This window comes from Melitaea cinxia, chromosome 17 (assembly GCF_905220565.1).
Source record: "Melitaea cinxia chromosome 17, ilMelCinx1.1, whole genome shotgun sequence".
Taxonomy (NCBI): domain Eukaryota; kingdom Metazoa; phylum Arthropoda; class Insecta; order Lepidoptera; family Nymphalidae; genus Melitaea; species Melitaea cinxia.
In genome coordinates this window covers 6,235,692-6,250,584 of record NC_059410.1, presented here as the reverse complement: position 1 = coordinate 6,250,584, position 14,893 = coordinate 6,235,692, and the positions used below count along the sequence as shown (strand labels likewise).

The window sequence follows — 14,893 nt, the reverse complement described above, 5'->3', positions numbered from 1 at the left end:
TAAATCTTATAATAATTCTATATTAATAAGCTAGACAGCCAAATAAATAATCTTAAATATATTTATAACTTATTATTTTATTAAATAATAAATTAATAAAAATGTAATGACAAAAATAAATCACTTAGCAACTTATTACTGATTTTTTACAACATAAAGGCATTTAAAATACTATGTTTTTTGTTCAACCGTTTAAAAAAAAGGCAGATAAATTTTTTTACAAAATTATATACATAACCCTACTTCTTATACCAATTTAAATGTTATACTACTCAAATAATCTATATTATTATGTCTAAAGTTACCCAACATATGTAATTTCTTAATAAATCTGAAATATAAAAATCAAAATTATCACAATCAGTACACATATACATATACAAATAAAAAAAAAAATACTAATATAAGATTAATAATAATCAATAACAAGTTAAACAAATAAGATTTGACTTTAAACACATGGGTCATTAAAATTATTAAAACAAATATTTATACAGGATACTGTTATACAACAGTCAGTAAAAGAAAACTGTCAGACAATTCATGTTTCCTCATCACAACATTGTTGCACCTCATCAATGTCCTGATTCTTAACACTAAACAATAGTTCGGAGGTACACCTGTAAGGGTGTATTGATTGTTAACATCGGTCATTCTTCACTGATGGATTGAGGTCATGGAAGTAAGCATGTGCCATGGCATCATCAGCTGGCATCCTTAATGCTGGGTTGCAAGTGAGCAGACGTGTAAGAAGATCTCGCCCACGAGCTGGTAATCTTGGTACTACTTGTGCAAGTCCTAAGCTAGGTTGGTAAGCCGCTAGCGGTTTGTAATCTGGTAATTGTGTTACCCCTGGCCAGGTATCTTCATTTGGTGTACCTGAAATAGTAAATTTAAAATATAAAAAAAAAAAATAATAATACAAGTGCTTAAATTATCAACATAATTCATAACTTGTTTCTCACCAAGCAGCTTGAAAATCCTTTTAAGTTGATCATCAACATCCGATCCAGGAAATAGTGGCCTGCCTGAATTCGCTAGTTCTGCAAATATACATCCTGCCGACCACATATCAATACTTGTTGTATACAATTTTGCACCAAATAATACATCAGGAGGTCTGTACCACAAGGTAACAACCTCTGCTGAGTAGCATTTAACAGGAATACCAAAAGCTCTAGCAAGACCGAAATCTGCTAATTTAAGCTCTCCATTTTTATTTATTAACAAATTTTGGGGTTTTAAATCACGATGAAGTACATTATGGCTGTGACAAAAAGCGAGACCTCGAAGTAGCTGATACATGAACGACTTCACGACGTCAAGATCAATTTCACCGTTAAGACTATCGAAATATTTTTTTAAATCCTGATCACAATGTTCGAAGACTAAAGTCAATTTTTTTTCACTATGTAACACATCGTAGAGGCGAACAATGTTTTTATGTTTCAATTCTTTAAGTAGACATATTTCCCGCAGTGCAGAGGATGGAACCCCCTCATCGTCATCATCTAATCTTACTCGCTTCAGTGCAACTATTTCGTGAGTTTCTTTATTTTTGGCTTTAAAAACAGTTCCATATGTCCCTTCGCCAATTTTTTCCAGCTTTTCATATTTCTGCATTTTTCGTTGACTAAAGAACTCAAGCAATTATATTACTAATATTATACCGCCTTACCTATTTCCTATTTAAAATTATACAAAGCGAAACTCAAATTGTCAAAGAAATTAAATTTAATGTCAAAAGTGAGTGTGACATTTATTTTAGCAGTTGACAAGCAGTTGAGTGAAGTATTCGTACTGAAGTATTAATATTGTGCTCTGTGCACGTAGCATTTATTTTGTTGAATTTGTTAGACGGTAATCACCGGATATCCATGTAATTTAAGTTTGAAATCAATTTTTTGGGATATATTGTTTAAAAACTAAATGCATAAAACTTGTTATTGACTGTACCTAAGATATATGACTAAAAGAGCCTTTTTTCTATGAATAGTTTTAATTTTTTCGCTCTAACTGGAATCGAATAAAGAGCTTATTCTATAATTTTCAACTTTTTAAAATTATTATATATAATTAGAATTTTTATTCAATGAAGAAGATTATTTCTTTCCAGTCTATTTTTAAAATGAAACGACAGTATTTATAGTTTATAACTTTATACTACAAAAGACTTGGGCTTATTAATTTCTCATTTCAATCCTACTGTACGAAATTACGAACGTACGGTGTATATCTGTGCTGTGTCTTAATTACATTATAATATAATCTGTGTTTAAAAAAGTCTTGTGGATTTTGGTAAAATTTCATTTCACTCAACACAAGGGACAACAAATAGTATATTCAGAAAGTTGAATTGTCATCTTAATACGTATTGGAAAAAATTTAATTATATATGTCATCCGTTAAACATCTTTGTTTATATTTTATTTCCAGGCATAAAATAGTAATACGTCTGTGATATAATAAAAAGGTGAGTTCAGCGCAAAAACAGTGTTCGTTGTTTTTTTAATACGCAATTTTAAAATGAATGCTGTAAAACTGGTTATTTACGTAATTAACTGTAAATTTGTGATATAAAATAAAATTTCTCGTTTATAGATGAGTGAAGGAGAGCCTACATTGATCGACAAGTCTGAAAGCAGTTCGTTTGAAGACTTAGCTTCTGCTGCAGCACATGAAATCGAAGAAGCGAAACTTGCTGAAGCAGCCGCGACAGAAAAAGAGAATAAAGTAGACAAACCTCCAGAGGAATGGCAGGACGTATTAGGAAGTGGAGCGCTTTTAAAAAAGGTAAGAATAAATTTTTTTCTAAGTGCACCTGTTCTTAAAATTCCTATAAAAGAATACTAATATTTTTATTTGTAGATATTAAAAACAGGTGATGAGTCAAATGGATCTAGACCGCGTAGAAGTGATATATGCAGAATTAGTTATGAACTTAAAATACGAGATGGCAGTCAAGACTTGATAGAGAAAAGAGATCACGTCAAGATTTATTTGGGTGACAATGAGGTTAGTCAATATTAACATAACATTGACGGAAATATTTATTCTACCATGTTGTATATTATGTTGTAAGGTTGATATGTTATCAGTGATAGTTAAACTGATTATTGTTAACTGATTACTATCTTATGTACTTTCTTTACTGTGATTGTTGCAGTCAATTGACCAAAAAGCAATATAATAATTAAATGAATTGAAGGTATATTAAAAAACTATTATAAATTATTACATAGTAATTAAAATCTTAATTTTTAATTTTATTATGTGATAATGGAGAATTATATTAATTTAATAATGTGTTAAATAATATACTTATGCTATATACAGTTAAAGACTAATTGATGAAAAGTAACCTATTTTAATTGTCAAACTTAAAAAAAATAGACCCCTTTTACTCAATTATATCTATACAAAAATAAATCACGATTATTTGAACTAGAGTTTAAGTGCACTTTTAATAACTCACAAGATCTGCAGATCTAATTTGAAACATTTTTACTCAATCTATAGTAAATTTTGCTTTACGATGATAATGTAGTTGATAAAACTGTGAAAAACTGTCCTTGGTGAATGGATTCCTAAGATAATTTAAAATATTTGTTATTAAATTTTTTTTTTCTGTTTCAGGTCCTTCAGGGGTTAGACTTAGCATTAACTCTAATGTATAAAGGTGAAGTTTGTCTTCTTCAAATTGCACCAAGATTCGCATATGGAGAAACAGGTCTCAAAACTGGTGAGAGTCTTGGGCTAGTAGGAGAAGTCGACGGGCCGAAATATGAGGGAACACCCATAGGTCCTGATACATGGCTCGAAGCTCGGTTAGAATTACATGATTGGACGGAAGAGCCAGACCATGAGACCTTACCGATTGCTGAACGAATGGAAATTGGGTGAGTGAGAAAAATTTTAATTTAAAATTGTTTCAATTTGAATGTAACAATGATGTTGTCATTCTGACCTTGTTTTATTTCTTGAATTACAATGAAGACAATTGTTTTAATCTTATTGGTTTTAATAATAATATTGAAACTTATATCTTTGCTTTATGTTTAAAACATGTATCAGATTGGACGTAATATATAATAGAATACATATTTTTAATATTATGTCAAGGTTTAACACTTATCTACTTCCTTGTGTCATTTCATAGTTTATAATTTTGTGACATATTCATATATAAATATTATTTGATGTATTTTTGTAATCACCAAAAAGTTTAACTTTTATCTCATTATCTTAAGAGGCTCCCCCTTCTCAATGACCTTGAGCATTTAGACTTTGCCACACCCCACCCACCCGCACTTCACCTGATCAGTATTACGTAAAGGTTATTAAACTCGGCCATCTACCGGCTCTAGCTTGTACTACTTAGGACATGCGATTGATCCGTTTCCTAGAGCAAGAGCTTGCGTACAAGTTGTGATCATCCATAATTATTATTTAATTTTCTTCTTGTCGTGTCGATCATTTAGGCTATAAAATTATATTAATTACTAGTTGTTACTTGTTGTTCAGTTCGCAGTTATAAAATAAATAAATTTCTAAAATAAAAGTAGCCTAAGTTACTCCTTACTATATCAGCTATCTGCCAGTGAAAGTTCCGTCAGAATCGGTCTAGCCGTTTCAGAGATTAGGCGGAACAAACAGACATACAGACAGACAAAAATGGTCAAAATGCTATTTTTGTGTATGTATCGTGTATACATCCATATGAATTTAGTAAAAAGCGGTTATTTTAATATTAAAAGCAGCCGCTCCAATTTTATTTGTATAGATATACTAAATTTATATTTTATTCTATTATCAGCTCGGTGAAGATCGACTTTAGGTTCGGATCTTAGACCACAAGCTAAGCAGCTTTACATTTACACAGCTCAAAATTAATAATTTAAATTATTTTTTTATTTGAAGTAAATACAATTGCAAAATTCAATAGTAAGTCTGTCTACCTGTTACATTTTGATGCCTATCTTGGATTAAAAAAAGTAAATAGATTTGCGTGTAAGCAAGAGCAGCGTGCGATGACGAGCGACGCAAGTTCCCCGTACAAAGGCCTCTGGCCGTCTGCCGCGGGCCGGCTGTCGCCCGGCAAATAACCAAAAATTATATTTTTACGATTTTCTAATAAAATACTGCACTTAATAAAAAACCCTTCTGTAGAAATATTAAGTACAGGATTCTTAATTAATAAAAAAAATATTCACTATTGTAAGTAGTAAAATTAGAAAGCCTATACGATTTTTGTACGCGAAAGGAGGTCCAGGTAAACAATTATTTCTCTTTATTTAGAGAATTTTATACAATTATCTTACAGTCACATTAATAAACTGAATCCGAGTTACAACATATATTTATTTGATATTTTTAACGTAACTTTAACGTATACTTTATAGCACATGAAAACGGCCGAATTTGTCTGGGATCCCCTTAAAAGAAAAAATTTAAAAAATTGTTGTAGAATTTTAGAAATTTAGAAGAATTTAGAAGTAAATTACAATTTTATTTTTTGATGAAACAAACAATATCATTTGTCAATTATGTATTAGTATAAAAAAACATGGTAAGGCTTTAGATTAAGCACCGTCGAATTATCTAAGTTCAAAATATTATCGTTTATTGGCATAATTTCATTACAAAAAAAAAAACCCTAACCTATCTAACTGGCAAATTAGACTGTTTATCGACATAATTTGGTTACAAAAAAATAACCCTAACCTATCTAACTTCAAAATGCGGTTCTTAATCTAAAGCCTAGCCAAAAACATAATACAATTGTATTAAATGTCTCATAAATATCTTTTTACTTAAAAATCTTTTTTATTTAAAAAAAGCTCATATTTTTACTCCTGCTATTTTATACGCTTCAACCTGTAATATTCCACTACTGGGCATAGGCCTCTTTCCCCATGTAGGAGAAGGATCAGAGCTTAATTCACCACGCTGCTCCAATGCGGGTTGGCGGATATACTATGAGTAACGATCGCTATCAGGTGTACATGATAACAACCGGGACCGACGGCTTAACATCATCTCCGAGGCACGGTGGGGAGACCCACAAGGACTGCACAAACACAATTTACACACATAACATAACATTTATAAACCGCATAATTTTTTTACAGCAAATTTTTTTTTTATCAATTTTTTTGCAATCATTTTTTTTGCACAAAAGCCAGAAATAAAAGGCTTTTTATTTATTTATTATATTCTTGTATTAACCCTGAACGATCTAGTTGTCATTGGGATCTATCGGACCCTATCAATGAGAAATATTGATGATTCCTTATCGTCACTTCAGTCGCTACTCCATAATTATAGGTCCTATAATAACATTGTAATTACAGGGGACCTTAATATTGATATTAAGGTCAACTCGTGTGATTCAAACTCATCTAATTACTTAACGACGTTAGCTTATCATGGAATGTTACCTGCTCATAGACTACCCACACGAAATAACAAGTGTATTGACCACATGATGTTAAAATCCAGCAACTCAGCTAAATCAGCTATTCTTACTAATGCCCCGACTGATCATTCTACTGCTATTTTAAGTCTGATGTTAAAACCCGAACGAATTTACACGCAAAAAACTAAAATAATTTTAAATAATCATGCTGTCATTGATGAAATTAAAACTAATCTCCATGAATTATTACAGTTATCGGATCCCAATTTGGCTGCTGAAATGTTAGTAAATAGAATATCTGTTGCCATAAATAACAATAAATCCATAAATATCATTCCAAACCGTAAACGTTGTATACAGCCGTGGATAACTCCTGGTGTGCTGCGGTGCATCCGAAACCGAGATAAGCTTCATATTAAAGTAAAAAATAACCCTCTGAACCATATTTTAAAAATTACCTACGCTCGTTACAGAAATTTTTGTCAAAAACTTATTCGTTCACTTAAAATCAATTACGAAAGAAATAAATTAGACATTGCTAAACAAAACCCTAAAAAATTATGGAAAAGCATTAAACATATATGTCACGTTGATAAATTGAAAACTAATGTAAATCATAATCTTGCATCTATTAAAACCTCTCCGTTTGAATCGGCAAACTATATTAATAACCATTTTTCGACAGTTGGTAAAAAACTTGCAGAAAACATCGATTTGTCTTTCCATCCCCCAGTTACCTTTCCCTTACTTGGAACTCCTTCATCAAATTCATTCGTACTGTTAAACACAGATCCTTCTGAATTAAATGTTATCATCTCCAATCTTTCTAATGATTTTTCCCCCGGCTTAGATAACATTTCAACATATTTTATAAAAAAAGCTAAACATATTCTTATCCCTGTCTTGTGTCACATATATAACCTTTGTTTTGAAAAGGGCCAGTTTCCTTTATGCTTCAAAAAAGCCGTGGTTACACCGATTCATAAAGGTGGCAGTGTTGATGACCTAAATAATTACAGGCCAATCTCTGTACTCCCGGTTCTAGCTAAAATCCTCGAAAAGCTCATTAATAATCGCCTTAAGAAATTTCTCTTTGCTAATAATTTGTTGTCCAATCTACAATTCGGCTTTAGGGATGGTATATCAACAGAAGATGCAGTTTTGTCCTTGACAGGGGAAATTAGTGACCACCTAGATTCTGGCAGGAAATGTTTGGGTGTATTTTTAGACCTTGCCAAAGCATTTGACTCCGTTTCCTCAACAATCTTACTTGACAAGCTTTATAATATTGGTATAAGGGGCTTACCCCACCAGCTTCTCAGAGATTACTTCACTAACCGACAGCAACAGCTTAAATTGGGTAACTTATTGTTAAGTGACACAGCTAGTCTATCTTATGGAATCCCACAGGGTAGCGTCCTCGGGCCTACTCTCTTTCTTGTGTATGTAAACGATCTTTGTAACCTTAATCTTACAAATTGCAAAATCTACTCATACGCGGATGACACTGCCTTAATTTTTCATGATCAGACTTGGGACAAGTTGAAGGTGACGGCTGAGGAGGGACTCTTTTATGTCTCTCACTGGTTAAGGTTCAACCTATTGTCTTTAAATACTACTAAAACCAAGTTTGTTCCATTTTCGATTCGGAAAAACACATTGCCCAACACTAGCTTCGCCCTGAAAGTCCACTCATGCGTAACCCCTATCTCAGAAGACTGCCAGTGCGATAATATTGGTAACTGTGATCATATAAAATATCTTGGAGTAATAATTGACCAACACCTTGTCTGGAACCGTCATATTCGAATGATCGCTGATAGGATGAGGAAGTTGATATGGGTTTTCAGAAAATTGAAACAGGTAGCAGATGATAGGATCTTAACAACGACCTATAAAGCTTTGGCCCAATCTATTCTTAGTTACTGCATTCCAGTCTGGGGTGGAGCAGCCAAAACCCACTTGCTGACTTTGGAAAGAGGACAACGTGCCCTTCTTAAAGCTACCTTTAACAAACCCTCCCGGTACCCGACTTTTGATCTGTATAATTCTTACAATTTTCTAACTATTCGTCAATTGTACATTTTAAGGGCAATTCAAAAACTGCATCAACAATTATACTATAAAAAAATATCTGTCAATAAACGTAGAAATACTATTGCTTGCCAAGTACCTTCACGAAATACTAAATTTAAACAAAACCAATTCGCATGTCAGTCTGCGTTACTTTATAATAGGATAAATAACAAATTAAACATCTACCCACTAACTAAAATTAAAGCTACTCTCGCGTTAACTAAACTTCTGTTATCGTTAAATTACAATGAAACTGAAATGTTATTAGAAAGGCAAAATTTTTAATGCATAATAGTTTAAATTTTATCATGGAATATTATATGATATTTACTTTATTAATTCCCATTTTGATCCACTCTTTAACCTTCCCATACCTAATCAAACTCTGGGGTTTATTTTATATATATTTCACTAGTTTATTCATTCACTTACACACTTATACACACACACATACACACACACACACACACACACACACGCACACACACACGCACACGTACACACACATAAAAATTATCATTTTTTATCATGTCATTTTTTCTTTAATTATTATTTGTCTGATATTGATTAATATTGTAAGCCTTGGTGGATGAGTGGGGTACCCAGTAATACGGGACACCACCCAGTACAGGGGCCCTTGCGACTTATTTGTTAAAACTTATTATTATCAATAAACTATTTTGAATTTGAATTTTGAATTTGAATATTGTATGTTACATTTTAAAAATTGAAATACCTTATGGCCCAATAATTAATTGAAGATTATCATTTTTTTTTTAGTTTACATGCTGACTTGTTTATATTTATAAATAAGAAACAGCCTTATCTCACTGATCACCTGATTCATTGAGTAGTCAATGACGTCACAGTATTGTACAGATATCTTTATCAGTTGTTCCTGACATACATAATTTGTATAATCTATTTTGGTTGATGTAGTACATAAACTAATAAAAACAATATAAAAAAATTAACATATTAAAACTCCAAATCTGATGATAATATTTTGTTACGATGAATGGTTTGTTACGATTGTATATCACATATATATTGTATACACACTTTCTTAAATACAGAAACCTACTGTTTCACCGTTGAATATGACGGCGAAGAGTCTTTCAGTGTGGAATCCAGCTCTTTTTTAATTTAAAATGGTGTTAGGCTTTTTAAATAGAAGTATTTGATGACCGCACGCTTCTCTGATTTTACCGTTTTCACGTAAGCAATCGAGGCGTCTTGTTCAATCATCTCTCAAATGTATACTAACAGAGCCATCGACCCGAAAATTTATATACACGCTAGTAAGATATAGTACTATAGAATACAAACCAAAAATTAGACCTGTAAGCGCGATCAGGCCGATCTAGATCGGGCCGGAAACTTTTCACCCCGCCCTCGTACGTTAAATGTGTTATATTCAAATACTAGCTGTTCCCGCGACTTTGTCGGTGTGAAATTTAACAACAAAGTTATTGTTCAGTTCGCAGAGTTATAAAATAAATAAATTTCTAAGATAAAAGTAGCCTAAGTTACTCCTTGTTACATCAGCTATCTGCCAGTAAAAGTCTCGACAAAATCGGTGTAGCCGTTTCAGAGATTAGCCGGAACAAACAGACAAAAAATTGTAATAAATGTTATTTTTGTATATGTACCGTGTATACATCGGTTTTTTAATATTACAAACAGATACTACATCTCGATCAACAGGCTTTTCAATGAAAAAAAAAAACATAAAATTGAAATAATTCCTTAATGGAAACTAGGGTTTGGTGAATTGTGTTATTATAGTATATTTGCCATGGTTATAATAGTATCGTAGTAACACACGACGACAACGTCGCGTTGGTGCAACGGTCACAGCACTGGTTTTTGGCTGTTGCGCTGGCAGTTGCGGGTTCGATACCAGCACATGACAAACATTTGTATCGGCCATACAGATGTTTGCTGTTGTCTGGGTGTTTGTGCAGTCCTTGTGGGTCTCTTTCCACCGTGCCTCGGAGACCATCCTAAGCCGTCGGTCCCGGTTGTTATCATGTACACCTGATAGCGATCGTTACTCATAGTAGAGAATATATCCGCCAACCCGCATTTGAGCAGCGTGGTGGATTACGCACTGATCCTTCTCCTACATGGTGAAAGAGGTCTATGCCAGTAACACAGTAAGGATAAATTTAATTGCACTTTTTATAGTGTACGTCGCCGGTGCCGTGGAAACTGGTGGTATGGACGCGGAGAAGCCCAGCTAGCGGTCCAATTGTACCGTCGAGCATTAGATGTGTTGGATGAAAGCGAGGGTGGCATCACAGACCCCACTCCCTCCGGGGACCTGGAGCCTGCCTCAGACGCTCTACATGCCTTGCTAGAGGAGCGCCTGCGAGTCCACAACAACATGGCCGCTGCCCAGCTGAAGGCTGGAGCCTATGATGCCGCTTTGCAGGTGATTTGATGACTTAATTCAGCCTACTTATGTTTAATATTTAGTGCTAACTCGTCTTTTCCATGTATTAGCTAGTATATTTATTCCAATAAGTATGGGGGATCTTCAAGTACTCATCATCTTCCTGACCTTATCCCACTTATGTAGGGTCGGCACAACATGTTTTTCTCTTCCATTGCTCTCTATTACTCGTCACTTCAGCGCTTACTCCTTTCTTTCTCATATCCTCACTAACACAATCAATCCATCGCTTTTTTGGTCTGCCGAACGCTCTTCGTCCTTCGACATTCATCTCTTACATTCTTTTACCAATATAGCGTTTATCCCTCCTCATTACATGCCCATACCACGCTAACCTATTGCTCCTCATTTTCTCCATCACGGGTGCTACTTTCAAACTTCCCCTTATATACTCATTTCTAATCCGATCTTACCTCGTTACTCCACACATCCATCTTAGCATTCTCATCTCGACTGCGTGCACCCTTCTTTCATCCATCACTTTCGTTTGGAAAACAATTAGTGAAGTCTTACATGGCAGCTGCGCAGCCGTAGACTGGAGACTATAATGCCGCTTTGCATGTGTAACTTGAGTAAAGTTATTCAACTTGTAAATTGATACTTCTGGACAAAGTCTGGTTCATACAGGAACGACTTTTAGAGACTAATTATGTTCCACTTTGGGTCGGTGGATAACTTTCCTGACATGAGTAATGATTGATCAGATGTTTACGATAACAACCAGAACCAACTTTCTGATGGAGGGTTGAGAGACCAACAAGGATATACATACAGACCAGAAACAAATATTACTAGTAGTTCCACATAGCTTTATTATTTCTTTTACAATAGGAATTTTCTGAATTGTACTTGGTGCTGATTCGTCTTTTCCCAGTATAAGTATATTAAACAATTAATTTATAATAATATAGTATAATAATAATATATATTGGAAAAACCCAGCCAATCAAGTACAGACTTTTACACCGAAAAAGTAAGGTTCCTATAATAAAAAAATCTTCATTAATTTTAGCTTTTTGTATGTGTGACTTCTATCCGAATATGTTTTGTTTGATATTTATACTATTAGTAAAATACTTTTAAATAACCACCAACATAAACACAGTATATCCAATTAACCATATATTTCTTAGCTCACACATATATTTGAAAATAAAGTAAAATATATAAATCTAATAATATTAAACGAGCAATTCTTGTATATATATAGTATCTGAATCTCGGAAACGGCTCCAACGATTTTCATGAAATTTAGTATGCAGGGGATTTCGGGGAAGATAAATAAATCTACCTAGGATTCATTTATAGAAAATGTCTTTTTATCCCAGTTTTTAGACAATGAAGAAATGGCTACAATATCATTAGAATTCAAAGGTAAATTTCGCACTTGTCAATAAAGTTGTAAATAGCTGAGGTGGGGAATCGGCCGGTCGCGATCGGCTAGAAAGACCACGGTTCAAATCCTCAAATTTCAGATCGATTATTAAGTTTTCTTTTTCTTTCTTATTGCATTTGTTATTTTTTATTTAAATAGCCAGTTATTATTTTTTTATTATTATGTCGGTAAAATCGAAAAATATTATTCATATTTTATCATTAATATTTTTTAAATACTTTTTATTTTTGATTTTTTATATTTATTTATATTTATTATTATTATCGAAAAATATTATATTAATATTTTATAAATATGTAATTCGCATATATGATTTCCAAAAAACACGATTTACTAAAAATACCGAGCTAAGCTCGGTCACCCAGGTACTAAAAATAAATCACCAAAATGTATGTTTGCATATAACTTCGGAATATCTGTACCAAATTTCATAATTTCTTTTTTTTGTCACTTCTGTTATGGTCAGTACAATGTCATGTGTTCGCTGGGTCAGTTACTTCAACATAAATACTCTTCTTCAGGCGGTGACACGGGTACTGAGCTGTCAACCAGACAATGCAAAGGCTCTCTACCGCAAGGCTCGCATCCTATCATCCATGGGGCGTACTAACGAAGCCCTAGAGGCGGCCCGGGCGGCTGCCTGCGCAGCCCCCGGGGACTCCGGAGTCCGCAAGGAGCTCACCAAGTGTGAGCAGAAGGCCAGTCGCGACCGGTCTGTGGAACGTCGCTTGGCTCAGAGGATGTTGGGTGGCGTTGCTGCGCCCTCATCGTCTCCAGATAAGAAGCCCTCCAATACTAAGGTAATATTGCCCTACTCTTTAACCAAGGACAAGCCTAATAAAGGCTTTTGCAATAATTTATAAAAAATATCTGAAGATGCTCTTCTGACTCTGAGAGTTATTTTATATTCATAAAAAAAAACACTTTTTTCCCTTTTGTTTCTTTTTTTAAATGTAGATTTTTTTGACGTTTATTAAGGGCGTATAATGATTATAATCTCACTTTATGGTGAAATAAATATTTTCATTACATTAAATATATCGCGTAATTTGTAAAATGACAATTCGAAGGTGCTTTTAAAGCCTATTTGAATAAAGTTATTTTTGATTTTGATTAATCACAACTGGTGAAACAGGTTTTTAATGTAGTTAAATCATCTGAAACAGATGTTAGTGTGGGGTTCTCTGCTCCTGAGCTTCCTGGTGGGCGTGGCAAGCGTGCTCGTGTACCGGTACAAGATGCAGGCTCAATGATGACACTGCTCGCCTCAAGTAAATTATATATTTCAATTATATTATACTAATGTCACCAATTATGACAGTTGAATCAATGTAGACAGTTTGTTAGAATTCTTGTACGGAGTGCATGTTTATTTATTAGTTGATAACGATTAATAATACACCAAATATAATATTGTAAAAGTGAATATTGGTATTTAAATGATTGATTATTTTTTCATGGATATTCTTAAATTACTTAGAAAACAACATCTAAATAAGCCAATTAAAAAATTGTACATTTGTAATATTTGTAATATACATTTATTTAAATATTTTCGATTGATTAAAAATATCTTAGTCAATCCTAGTATTTGTTGCATTCTGTTTTGCTTGTTTTTTTTTTTTTTTAATAATGATAATGCTTTCATAAAAAAATATATATATTTACATACAATAATGAATTCCCTGGTTCTTGTGATTGGCAAAAGCCTGTGCCACAATGGTGTGTGTACGTGTTTGGGTGTGTGGTGTGAGTATGAGTGTGTTTTTATGTCTGCGAAAATAAATTGTACCAGATGTGCAAAACAATATATCAGTATTTTGGTTGGTCAGCTGAAAAGCAATTATTTTAATTTGTTAGAAATCGTAATATGTTTATTAGAAATAGAGCTTTGAATATTATATTTAACATTTTATTGATATTGATTTTATTTTTTTCGCAGGTTGATCAGAACAAAAAGGTAACATGAACGGGAGCGGTGTACCAAGATTATATAAAATAACTAGCGGTTTAATTTCATCAGATGATCTTTACTCGTCGAATATATATTCGATGCGACGAGTAAAAGGACAAAAATAATTTAAAAAAAAGCGAATATCAAACATTTTCCAAAATAAAAAATCTTCCATTTTCCTATCCTATGCAGACTAGATAAATGCATTTGTTTTGTAATAGGTTTTCTGTTCCAGTATTTTCATTTCTTAACTGTGAACGGTATTTGTAATTTTTTTAAACGTATTAAAAGGGTTCTAGGTTAGGATTAGAATGGTAAATGACCGTATAAAGGATACTTCAGTTCGATAACTTGACTTTTTCTGCTTTATGTGTATTTTATTTTCTTAGCTTATTTATTACTCAGCTTCTTTTTCTTTTATTGGCAGTGCCAAAGGAAAATTGTATTATACTTACGTTAAGTACCACCCGTATTTTTACGACCTCCAACGTTTAATATGAATAGTGTGATAAATAAAATTATTATACGAGAAACGAACATTACATATTTTTTGAAACTTTACATGCTTTTCAAAAGAATGAAAGTTTGCAT

General features: G+C 33.1%; 2 protein-coding genes across 2 annotated transcripts; one reads left to right on the top strand and one right to left on the bottom strand.

The window, feature by feature from the left end:
* Window positions 1-57: 57 nt before the first annotated feature.
* On the bottom strand, window positions 58-1,769 carry LOC123661700 (cyclin-dependent-like kinase 5). Its single transcript, XM_045596648.1, has 2 exons — window positions 966-1,769; window positions 58-879 (listed from the first exon to the last, which is right to left on the bottom strand). Exons 1-2 carry the CDS (start codon window positions 1,621-1,623, stop codon window positions 641-643), a joined length of 897 nt encoding a protein of 298 aa, XP_045452604.1. The 5' UTR covers window positions 1,624-1,769; the 3' UTR covers window positions 58-640.
* Window positions 1,770-2,244: 475 nt separating this feature from the next.
* On the top strand, window positions 2,245-14,861 carry LOC123661699 (peptidyl-prolyl cis-trans isomerase FKBP8-like). The gene is made up of 8 exons (XM_045596647.1): window positions 2,245-2,473; window positions 2,602-2,793; window positions 2,869-3,015; window positions 3,637-3,899; window positions 10,685-10,931; window positions 12,870-13,148; window positions 13,515-13,619; window positions 14,291-14,861. The coding sequence occupies exons 2-7, from the start codon at window positions 2,602-2,604 to the stop codon at window positions 13,599-13,601; spliced, it is 1,215 nt and encodes a 404-aa protein (XP_045452603.1). The 5' UTR covers window positions 2,245-2,473; the 3' UTR covers window positions 13,602-13,619; window positions 14,291-14,861.
* Window positions 14,862-14,893: the final 32 nt, after the last annotated feature.